The sequence below is a fragment of the Coloeus monedula genome (genome assembly GCF_965178545.1).
Source record: "Coloeus monedula genome assembly, chromosome: 1".
NCBI lineage: Eukaryota > Metazoa > Chordata > Aves > Passeriformes > Corvidae > Coloeus > Coloeus monedula.
In genome coordinates, this window is record NC_138781.1 from 125553685 (window position 1) to 125566584 (window position 12900).

The window sequence follows — 12900 nt, forward strand, 5'->3', positions numbered from 1 at the left end:
AAGGGTGATGTTGCATTTCATGGAAACATCCCTTTTTGAAGATTGTATGTCAGTGCTAAATCATAGGCAGAGCTCTAGCAGGGCAGGCAACATTCAGAAACCATACTGGGCAGTAGCAGGGCAGAAAATATGCAGAAATAACACTGCCAACCCAAAATCACTTTTCCTTCTAATTATAATTTTCCAAAGCTATTAAGGATGTTTCAATGTTTACAGTTTCCCTTATTCACAAGCTGTATGTTAATGCAGCAATGAACCAACTGCAAAGCTTCTTGATTGTTCACAAAATTGGTAATATTAAATAAAAATTTATAGGACATAGCAGGGAAGGTACACAGTAAATAGGTAGAAAGAGAAAACAAAGCAGCTATGGAGGGTTTCAGAGATGACATTTGTTTTAATTACATAGGATCCAGGCATTCATACTAGAGAGGAAAAAGGGTCTCTTACTTCCAAATTTTGTGGAAATTGTGCGAAAAGCTTGAGAAGTTTTCTTTGATCTCATAGTTTTTAGCATCACCAGATATTCTTTCAACTATTTAGATTTAGAAGTTTAATTCATAAATTTATTAACTTCAAGAGTTAGAGATTTTGTTTGGTGCTTTCCAAAGTATTGGCAGGTCATTTGCTGTTCTTTCAGTCTCATAATTTCTTTACCTTCTACTGCTCTGTCCCAGTCCTACAGCACATAGTCTTGCCTCTCAGATGTGCCCTTTGCTGTTGCTGGTTGCCTTTGCCATTCACCTACACAAAGACAAAAGAAAACCCCAGAAGTGCAACCTTGGCATCCTTAATAGGAAAGGGGAATTGTGCTGCATCTTAATAATTGAGCAGCATCCAAGCATAATCTTGGTATTTTAGAAGAGAAAGCCATCACATGAGGGCAGCCAACATCCAGAAGATATAAAAAAGATAAACATTTTCTTTTTAAATAATGGATCATACTTTGCCTTGTGCAGGGTTTTACGTTTTTGCCAGCTGAAGTTTCATCCCTTTGCAAATATGAAAACAAGTACAAGCTTAAAATTCTTGCCCTGACTTAACACACCTACATATTCTAAACCCTCTCTGCTTAATGTTACTTTGTAGAACTACTGCTCTCTAATCCTCACTCCTCTTAGCCCTACACAGCCAGTGTAACTGTGCAGGTGAGAGCTGGACTCTGCCTTGGCTCAGCAGCTGCTGACAGCCTCACAGCACGATGCCAAACACAGGACCAGTCTCTCCCTTCATGGAATCCCACCTGAAAGAACAGGGATCACCAGATTAGGCAATTGTTTGCTTGCACTTTTTAGAACTGTCTTTGGGAAGATGACTTCCCAGTATTTTATTTCTTGCTCAGATGTATCAACTGACTGGAATAACATTCAAGATTCATGCATGCGAGTGTTCTGATGTCATTTGTGGGACAAAAATGGTAACATAGCAAAGTTAATCAGCTCAAATGTTAATTCCTAAGTGGCTTCATTTGTGAAACTCCAGGCTCAAGAAGTGACACCAAGATACCCCTATCTGGTGTGTTTTGACATTAGTCACAGACTTCTGTGCAGTGATGAACAGAAATGGTCACTTGGTTGACAACTGGGTAATGTGTTCAACAGCACACGTCAGTGTGTCCATTGACATCTGTCACTTATGGGTACATTTCTTAGTGTAGTGAACAAAGAACTCATAAAACACTGAGATGACAGGAAGCTGAAAGCTAAGGAGTATTTAAACTGTGCACCATTCCCCTCTGACACACAGGGACATGTTAATCTTTCATAAAGCGAGCAAAAGCTATGTCTCCTGAAGGTGTGGGCAGACAATCAGTTTCCTCTAGAGGCAAAGCCAGTGTGTTTCCTGTTCACAGCCTTGCACTACAAATCACTGCCAGCACATGCTATTTTTAATCTGCATCATTTCAGTGACCTAATTTGTATCCTGTCTCATGCACCCTTTCAAAGCAGAGAGAGTGGCACAATATGATACAGGGCTGGGAATGAGTGAGCAGAGAATGAGTCCTGGTTTTCAGATTATTTCTAAAGTGAAAATAGAGAGAGAGAACTCTGAGTTTTCAGATTCTTTCTTAATTGGTGTGAAATATTCTGGGAAGCATCAAACATAATTTAATCTGTAAATATTTAATCTGTAAATATTTTAAATAATTTTTTAAAGTCTCACTTTTCAGAATAATTTGAACTTTCTGACAATGAAAAAAATGTATAAATGAAAGTGAAATATGCTGAATGTATGCACATAGTCCACAAAAGTAAAATGTAGAAGAGGAAAAAGGCCAAAAGGATAACATGCAGGATTTTCTAGTTCTATGGCATCATGTGAAGTGAAACATTTTGGTTTCTGTCCAGGACCTCATCAAAAACCACAGCATATCTGCCTACTTATGCTTAAAGCAGAATTCTATGCTATTAAATATCACACAGAAAACCATACACTAAAAGACTTTAAGCAAGTTTATGTATTCAAGTGCTTCATTTAGGAAAATCTGGGTAGAACATTGTCTATGCAACCGTTTCATCTCTTGTTCACATGGCTAAATTATAGTCTTTAACTACATAACAACATACCACTTCATGGAGGGTGAAATTTCCTCAGTTTGAAAAGATAGACCAGTTCTATCCAAAGACAGTGCTGGCTTCCAGATCAGCAAGGCTGGGAGGGTCTCATATCCCATCGGCGCACTCCACTGCTCACTTGCTGAGAAACCAAGCAAAGTGGGGTTTTATCACATGCATGGGGCTGGGCACACTGTTATAGGTTTTCAGATGTCTTATGAAAGGCAGGTACCAGTGAGATTCAGGAGTCCTTTCAGACATTGTTGGGTCCTCCACTCTGACCAAAAGCACTTCTGACTCCCTTCATCCTACCCCATTAGGCAGTGCACTGTCCACTCCTCAGTTTTCTCATCCCAGTTTTCTGGCCCTGCAAGACCTCACTTTGGCCTCTGCTCTAAGCCTTGTTCCCCTGCTTGTCTGTCCTCAAGTCATTCCCTTTCTCCCTCTCACCCTCCCTCCTCTCTCAGGTCCAGTCAGTTCTTGACAGACATGTCCTGTTCCCACTGCTTACCATTAACAATCTCTTTTTCCAGCCTGATCAGCAGATCTGCTTCTCCCACCCCCCTTGTCAATCAGCTTCTTTCTCCTTTCTGCACTCATTGTCCCGTTTCTTGGTTGACATTGCCAGTCCTGGGCCCCCAAGCCCCCACTGCTTCTTCCCCCCCCCTTAGCTTCTTTGCTGGATTTCCTGCTGTTCCCCAGACTGCTTGTCCTTATCGGGTCACCTCCTGCCCTCTGCATTTCAATCAACTTTCTCCCACCTACTGACACCACTCACAGGTGGACAGGGAATAAATGTCCTGAGGTGTCCAGATCTCTAGCACATGAAAATTGCACGGTTTTTTCAAAGGATTCTAATAGATGCCTCCTTGACAGGAAGTCCATCATGCCTTTGACAGAGTTCCTGCTCTCAGTGCAGAGCATGGAAGTGCTATCAAATGAAAGCTCACATAATTTTTTTCAGATGTTAAGCATAATTCCTTTTCCATTACTCTGGTTCTCAAAGATGGCTACTGTTTGGGCTAAAAAGTTTCAAAAATTCAGCCTGAGGCAGACATCCAGTGTGGAAAATTTAAATCCAAGTATAAGAGAGTTATAAGCAGCTGAAAACAGGGTCTTATAATGAGAAGTGTCAGACAACATCAATATTGGAAAGTGCTACCAGCTTGGCCCATAATACAGGCTTTGTTAAAGACATCACCCAGGCTAACAATTGCTATATCAAGTTATAGGCTAATGCCTTTTGCAACTGCTGAGTTATAAAATCTTTAATGATCTTTTTGGTTGCAATGGTAAACCTGGCAGCGACTGGGAAAGACCCACAAAGCTGGAGAAAATGTAGAAAACCTGAGGTTTTCTACTGTGTTTAAGTTACAAGACTGGGAACTGTGAAATCTGAATTATATTCTTGGCAATGTCACAGGCTTCCTGCGTGACTTAGGTCTAGCTCAAGGTTAACCTCCTGGTGCCTCAGTTTCCTCACCATATTTTTTGGGACAATGCTTATTTCATTTCCTAGGCGTGCTGGCATACTGAGCTGGCTTTCTACACTTCAATGCTGTGATACACTAATCCTCTGCAATTTTTCAACAGAAGGGAAAAATCAAACTTCTCGGGTTTGAATCTATGGCTTGCATAATGGGAAGAAAGCAAGGAGGAATTGACTGGAATGATTCAGAAGCTCAAGTTATGTTGGGTTCTGTCCACGGAAGCATAGGATCACTGTGTTTGAGTCCTGAAATGTCATATAAACAGTGCTTTGCAACTCCTGTAAATGGTTTCCTGACTTTGTTAAAGGAAGTGGGCTGTCTACTTAAAGCTCTTGTCTGGGTCATGGTGACTAAACCTTTCTGCAGCTTGGTTTTTTAAAAGTTTGCGTTTGTTTTAACTTGGAAATGTTCCCATAAGCCTCAACAAATAATAAGGGTGTAGAACATAATATATGTCCTTTGATCTGTGGAAGTGCAGAGATGTGTCACTGGTAGATGTAGCCCAGTTCACCTGTACACTAATCCACTAATGCTGACAGGAGTTAGAGGACTAACTCTATTGTGTAATACTGTAAACATGTCATAATTGCTTGTAAAACATGCAGGGAAGAGAAGTCTTGGGAATTATGAGAATTTGAATCACACTCAGCTGTTAAGTATTAGAGATCCCCTGGATCAAATGATATTTGTCTTGCACCCATTGCAACCCCCTGGACCTCTCAGTCCAGTACAGAAATCATTAGCTCATTGTAAAAGGGAAAACAAAACCCTGCCTTAAGGCATCTGTTCATGTCAGGTACCAGGCATGTATATTCTGCAGCCTCTCCAGAGACTGATGTCTGTATAACTGTTCACCATGCCACGTGTTGTTGTTTGCATAAACATAATTGAACATGCTAATACAGAATACCATTATTCTGATATACCAAACTACACTACATGTGATTAAAAAATAACAATGTGTCCTGGGAACAGTTAGCAAAACTGCCAGAATGCAGATAAAAATTGTCTTATTAAAATGCAAAAGTAAGCATTTATCTTTCCTGTTATCCCTATGGGGGCCATTACACATAATAATGAAAAGATGTCCCTTGAAATGGCCTTACTTTTTAATGAGGCTTTTACCCATTGAGTCATAATCTCCATTTTACTAATTACAAGCAGAAATGGCTTCCTAAACCCTCCAACTGCTGAGTACAAGCGGCTTCTAAAAATGAGGCTTCCCAGTCGGTTCTCAGACTTGGGCAATTCAGAAAGTGTTGGGCTACAGCTGAGTTAAAGACGGGGGTTGACTCTACAAGCCAAGCATGTGAAGACCTGTCGCAGCGGGGATTACTGCAACAAGCATATTTCAAACCAGGAGTCCCGGGAAACGAAGTATATACGGACAGATTGGTGGTAGATGTTTCAGAGATGTTTATTTCTCCAGCCGCATGGCCGGGGCTCTGCTCAGGAAGTCCGCAGTCACGGGACCCGAGGGTCCTTGGCCACCCCGGGGAACCCAAACCAACCAATGGGAAACAAAGGTGACAGGAGACCCCGTGTGTCCCCTCAGGGCCCATCTCCCAGGGCTACATGGCAGGGGAGGGACCCCAGCAAAGACCCAGCAAAGACATCTGCACATCACAGTTCCTGGGCAATTCTGTGACATATTCCATAGTGCTTTTTTGTTAACAATCCTCTGGTTAAACAAAAAACAAATGGGACACCCATTGTGCTTACTTGCTGATTGTTATTTGGTCCCATGGACACTCCTGTGCTTTCCTTTTACTCTGGCACTTGTCTTCACACAGAGCCTGAAGAGCCAGACACTAACTGCTGGTGCTGGGCCCCAGTTCTGACTCACTTGCCCTATCCTATTCTCAGTAGTACTCAAAAAACCATACAGTGCAGGGACTTGAACGCTTGTATTTCAGTAAAAGCCTGGCTTTTCCCTTCATCTGTCTATTTACTCATATCCTCTTGGGCTTTTGACCAACAAACCATTTTTGGTTAAAGTATTTTGGCAAATATGATCCATTATCACAGCCACTGTTTCTTCTACTAGTATTCAGGGCTTTGCTACACGTTTGACATGGGAACTGCCTTACACAGCAACAAGGGTAAGCATCTATTTCTGCAAGCTGTCACTCAGGGAGCTGCTTAAAACTTAACAGCACTGAGATTATTTTTATGATAAAATACTAAATCATTGCCAATGCAAAGGTGAATGGTTCAGGCTGTCAGTCTGAAGTCTCATAACATGCACTGAAATAGGGGGTTCAGGGGGCCAAAAGGGTATCTAACAATGCATTATTAAAGTTAGAAAACTAAGTAATCTAAAGGAAGGAAATTCCAAGATGATTTGGCCCTCCCCAGCTCCAAGCCATCCTTTCTTTTCCAAATTCAGTTTATCTATTCTCATATTGATGCCCCAGGTCATTTCATCTCTTCATTTTATGCTGGTGCTTTTTTCTCAGGTAATGAATATCAAAAGAGAGGATAGAGAAGGAGTGAGAGAAGCTGATGACTTTTTGTTTTAATGTCAAAAATTCTGCGAAAATTCCCTGGTCTGTAAAGGAACACTCCATTGTGACGTTAAAGTGAGAAGCTGGAGTAATCATCTGTGTGCTACAGTTTTTCTGAGCTTGGTCATTTTGAGACAGATTTTCATAGCTACCTCTGTTATTTACAAAGGCCCTACATCAAAACCTACAGACACTAGAAGTTCTTAGAGAAAAATTTGTCTATTATTTTTAAATGGGTGAACCCATTTCTTTTCCATAGTCTTTTTCTTGGAAATTACTGAACTGTTTGGCTAAAAGGTTCCATAGAGCAAAATACAGCCTGAGTCAGATAGCATGGAAACTATCACCACTAATGATTGAAGTTTGGCAAGACTGTAAATAGCAGAGTCTCTGAGTGAGTCAATCTTAATAATAGATGGGGCAGTCAAACCATCCTATATGATAAATTGTTATAACTTCCATTTCAGTTTGAAAGCCGCTGATGTTTGTGAGAGGCAGGTTGTCAGTAGAGCCCTTTAGTGATCAGCACAGCATGCAGAGGTTCCCCAAAATCAGGCAGCTGCTGTTAGCCTGGGATGACACTCAGAGGGGCTGACCTCATATTTCCCCTGTAACCACAGACCATCCTTGGTTTTGCTTGGCTCAACAATGCTTCTTCTCTCTCAGTTACATCACTCTCCCATAGTTTTCTTCACTGTTGTCTCTCTCTGACTTCTCTTCCCCTTCTCCTCTTTCCCTGGCTTCCCTTCTCGCAGTATTTCAGCCTTTACCCATACACTTTCCCATGACATCTAACTGAGAGTTTAAACCAGTTTGGCTGCCTTAGATGAGAGGTATGGTTTCCATTCCGGGAGACAACAGTGCTGGCCATGTATTCCCTGCCCACTATCACCCTCTTCACCTCACAGTTCTTGATTTCTGGTCGGCCTGAGGATAAAAAAGGAGGCAGGTTGGATTGCTTTCTTGGTGGCTGTGGGAAGAAGAGCTGGAAGCCTGGTCTAGTGTCTGTAGGACTTGTTTATATGTCACATTCCATGTGGTATAGGAAAGTAACACTATATATGACTGTAATCTCTGGTTAGTGACATTTGGCAGCTCCCTGACTGAATTGCATCATATTTATGTTGCCTCAGACAAGTCTTAATTATGAACACTTTGATTTTTCTACCAGTTTTCCCAAGAAGTTCACCATGCCCACATCAATCAGATCTGAATTATTTGAGCCCTTCCACAAATGTGCTTTTTTGGTTAGATTGAATGTGTCTAGGTTGGATGTGAGGTTTTCCAATGTGACTTTATTTCCTAGTAGGAAACAAGTACAGGGATCCAAGGTATGTCCCACTGCCCAACTGAGGGACAGCATCTCTGGACAGCAGCTTTTTGCAGACAGGCCTGACTGCTGGGTTGAGGCTGGCAGCTAGGGCAGGGGCTGGGCACTGTGAGGGGGGCAGGGAGGGGGACAGCTATCACCCAGAAGAGCTCTGTCCCTGGAAAGGGAGAGGTCTCTGTCATTCTCTCCTCTTCAGTGGTGTCTGATTTTGTGAGCACCAGGGGTACCTGTGTGTAGACTGCTGGGGACAGCAGAACTACTGGCACAGGTGACCCTCCAGGGTCTTGTGAATCTGAAGAAAACTAAAAAGGAAGACAGTGAAGATACTGAGACTCCCCATTAACTTGCTGGGACTTAACTGGATGTAATAAATCCCGAAAAACCCACATTGCAGACCTAATCAAGTGTTTTGTCACTGCTTTCCAGGCAGTGGAAAAGCAGGATAGAGCCATCCAAACTGACTATTCTATCCAGGTCACAGACCATATAGAAGCAGCTAAAGATCTCCCACACCCCTCCCTCCCTAGAAGCAATGTGGCTGCATTTGCCAGGGTGCCATGCCAGCATTAATGCTCCTTTCCAAGGCCAGCTGGCTGGCTTCTGGTGTCTGTGTATCTTTGCCATAGGCAATCCACAACTCCCAGATAGCTGGGAGCCTGCTGCATTGTGAGACTGCTTTTCTTCCTACTTCCTTCCAGAGGAATTGGCAGGAGCACCTATAAACCTTTGGTAAAGGCTGAAATTTTCAGTCTGAGTGGGTTCTTACTTGTCACCTTGAGCTAATGGAAAAACACGCATGAAGTTTGGCACACCAGGTAGAGGAGATGGACCTCCAACCCTTTGTCTCTTTTTGGCAAGTTTTGCCTTAGAGAAGATGTGGCAGCCAAGCAGGGTGGGGATTCCTTCTTGCTCTACCTGAATATGTCCTAATGGGATGGAGATCTGTACTTCTCAGACCTTTTATCAAACCAGCAAATGTAGGCAGGATAGCAGGCCTGAACTTTAAAAGTCAGAAGCCAAGCTCCAAAACATCACAGGACTTGCTTAAAACCACTAGGTGTTTCTCAGATGTTTCCTCTGGGCACTGAGCTTTTATTTCATATTCAAGTGGAAACCAAGAGGAACATACTCTTTCTAAAAAAAACCCCTGAAAATATTTCACATGAACACTAGATTCCAAAAGATTAAGAAAAAAACATAGAGTCACAAAGGCTTTCAACTCCCATAAAACTCTGGAAATAACTTATTTTAATTTCAAAACCCTCTAAGCTATAAAAGGAAGATTTTTGGTAAAGCAGCTCTGACTCATTCTAACACATTCTTGTTTCATTCATACATTCTTTTGACTCAAAGACTAAAAGACTTGGATTGCAAAGCCTCATGCATGTGTGTTCTTTTTTTTATTTACTTCACAGCTTTTTTTGGGAAATACCTCAATGAATACAATGGCAGCTACATCCCTCCTGGGTGGAGAGAGTGGGTTGGATTAGTGAAGAACTCTCGCTTCTATAATTACACCATTTCTCGCAATGGTAACAAAGAGAAGCATGGATTTGATTATGCAAAGGTATTTTCCAGACGCATAAATGCCACATGATTAATCCATATAAAAATAACTTTCAGATAATTAATTAATTAACCAACTACAACCACGAAATTGAGATGTCATTTTCTCTCCAGGGCATTGCAGATGAATTTCCATGTGAGAATATTAATCACTCAACAGAAGAAAGTTCCCAGGGCTCTTCAGTGGAGCCTGGTGATTCTTCCCTCCCTCTCCCTGATAGAAAGTCATGTTTTGGTGGCAGATGCAAACAGTAAATAAAAGCCTTTCCCCAAAAGAACTGTGCCCCCTGCTCTACTGAGTGTTGTCAGTTACTACCCACAGAAGAACCTTGGTTAATGTCGTTTTCCATTATAGAGTGCACACCAAAGAAAGGCTGTACGCCTGTGGTGTCAGACTCCGGATATGACTATGAAAATAGATAAGGGCAAGAACACAGCCATTGGAAAGGTTCAGAGATTGTTTGTGCTCTTGACAAAGTGTGGAAAGTATGCCAAGGTGACCTGCCCACTGCCGTGAAGTTTCTTGGAAAGGGTTAGGAGCACAGATTGCAGACTGCAGAAAGCAATCTGGAATTTCCTCAGATTGTAGCTCAAGGAAGATGATACAGATGTTGCAGCTGTGCTTTCTGACCCATGTAATGAGTTTTTATTGAAAGCTAGTGATGCCTGTTTCTGATTTTCCCATCCATAGAAATTGCATTACACTGATTATATATTTATAGAGAAAAAACCAGAAAATATAGAATATTGGTTAGTCATACATTCCTTACACACCCTGTGTATGTAGCTAGAATAGGAAAACATGAGAGGAATAGATGCTTTGGGAGAGCAGTCATACAGGCATTTCACTTAAACAGGCCACAAACCCAGAAATTATCACAACCCTGGTGCCTTGCACTCATTATCCATTTTGGAAACTGAAGGATCACTCACTGTCTCATCCATAAGTTTGCAGGGTTTGTAGCAGCCAGGGCTGCCGTGTGTGCTCCAAGGGGGCTGCAGGAAAGGGGAAGGGGCAGGGGGACAGGGAGCGGGTGAGCGAGGAGGTCACAGCTGGTTGGCTTGTCCTAGCACTGACATGCGACACAGACCTTGTCCCTCAGGCTCTGCTTTTGCAGCTGTTCAGGGCCTCGAATCCACAACATAAGATTAGTCATGCCTGGAAGTGCTTGAAATTACAAACATTGTCTCAGCACTTTCTCAATGAAGCTCGAGCTAGACCTCCAGGCCAACAGTGAATACTCCAAGGTGGCAGGTGGTTTAATTTAAGTTTTCATCTTTTTTTCTTAGTTCCATTTCCTCCCTTTTCCTTGTAGGCTTCCATTTGCCACCTTAGCTGTGGGTTAAGCCAGTTTATTAGCGAGTCACAACCTTAATCTCAGCAGCTGCACTGCTTAAATTTGCACAATTAAATGAACAGAGCCCACAGGAATTCAACTGCTCCCTGCATTCTCATTTGCAATTTCTTTGATTAAGATTTTTTGCAATCTGTTGCCTGTTGTAGCTGTCTTCCACTTTGTACATATGCAAAAGTACAGTCTGAACAAAGAGTGTGCAACAAAGGTTTATGTAAACATAAAACCAGATTAAGATTCAATGTTATTTGGGAGCCATTACCTTGTGAAATGTTTTATCAATGAAATTTAAGAAACACATCTTTGTCAGTACAGTCTGTCATTTTAAATGTTACTTAGCATTATCTTACCAAATCTGGTAATCAAATTTACTTAAAACTTTCTGTTGTATCTGATTTGCAAAATACTGTCTCATTTATGTGGCATTGCCTGCTTAAGAAAGTAATTACTGCTCAGTCTCCTCTATTCTCCCTTAAATCATACATCTCTTTGATGGTATGTTTTTACTTCCTGATCTGAGCTTTAATGAGGACTTGAAAAATAACGTAATAACATGATAGTATGTGATCTAATTAATCATGCACTTTGTAACTTTTGCTTTTTGTTAATCGTATGTTCCAGGACTACTTCACAGACCTAATCACTAATGAGAGCATTAATTACTTCAGAATGTCTAAGAGGATATATCCCCATAGGCCCATAATGATGGTCATCAGCCATGCTGCACCCCATGGCCCCGAGGATTCTGCACCGCAGTTCTCAGAGCTCTACCCCAACGCTTCCCAGCATATGTAAGTCAAAACCACAGACTGCCAGACCCGCTCCTTGTGTCTGCTGCTGTGAGGGGTTTGTGGGGTTTGTTTATGGAGACATCGCAGGAACAGGGAATTCAAATATGAGACACTCATGTAAGCAGAGAATGTTTGCTTGTTTCTTTTGCTGTGCTTGCTCCTTTCGCGGGGGAGAGTGACAGCTCTGACCATTATTAAAGCAGAGAGAAGCCCTTTTCCTCCTGGGAAGTTGTGGGAGATTAAAAGGTCAGTATTTGGCTTTGTAAGGGCAGCTTCTTACAATACCCTGAAAATATGTAGACACAGGTCAGGATCTGTTGGAAAGATATTACTTCCTTCGTTTCCCTCTAAGATATGCACTTCCTGGGCTCTAACTAACTGAATGCATTGAGAGTAAAAACACCCTTTTGAAGCTTTTGAGTGTACCAGATTTGTTTAGAGACTAGATACTGGCAGATTCCCAAAATAGCCTATCAGACTGCATTTTTAAATAACATGCTTGATCTTTTCTGGTGAATAAAATATAACAAAAAAACCCCAACTCTTCATTTTGTTTCTAGAACCAAAATCAACTTCAGGTAAAAATCTGTGGGTTGTCCACATCTTTGGATTCCACATATTGCTTCATAGCTTGAATATTCTGGGTCCTTTTCCTTATAGTGAGAGGCAATGGAAGATTTCCGCTGCACTTGTGCCTACCATGGGTTTGTAGACCAGTCTTTCCATTTGTTCTAAAACAATGTCTTTGCACACCTTCAAAAAAAAAAAAAAAATAAACAACCCAAACCAAACCCCACCAATCACAAAAAAAACCTTAATTAAATATTTCAGCTGGATTGTACATTTATTTGTCCTCTCAAAATGAGGAGAAATCAATTTCATTAGACAATGGGAAAGCTTCTTGGTCTAAAAGTTGTATTTTGGACATGCTGCAATAGTTCACACACAAGGATGGTTTTTCTACTTACATCAGATACTTTAATATTTCAAGGAGTTGTAGTTACTGCATAAACAGCATGCATAAACTGATCACTAGTTGGAGCCAGAAAGAGATTTGCTGTTCATGGCACATGGTAACATTTTTGTTGTTTTGCATCTTTTTATCCTCTTACTGGCTGCTACTTTCTAGATATGCCAGTTTCCCTGACCTTATAATCTTACATTCTCCATGATCCCACATTCCTGGGACTAGACTGCAAGTAATGCAAAGCAGTCAGCAATGTTTTGTAGTTATTTATATATTCAGAGTAATTTCTGCCTGTATAGGGAGCTAATGAAGATTTTAGTTGATAAATAAGGTAGACAT

General features: G+C 41.4%; 1 protein-coding gene across 4 annotated transcripts in view; it reads left to right on the forward strand.

Annotated features, from left to right (window-relative positions):
* The window catches only part of SULF1 (sulfatase 1), a 70195-nt gene that overhangs the window by 13990 nt on the left and 43305 nt on the right, over nucleotides 1–12900 (forward strand). For all 4 annotated transcript variants that reach the window (XM_082284569.1, XM_082284566.1, XM_082284568.1 and 1 more), the window contains 2 exons: nucleotides 9298–9449; nucleotides 11425–11594. In XM_082284569.1, the coding sequence (XP_082140695.1) occupies nucleotides 9298–9449; nucleotides 11425–11594 (322 nt within the window). The remainder of the gene's footprint in view (nucleotides 1–9297; nucleotides 9450–11424; nucleotides 11595–12900) is intronic.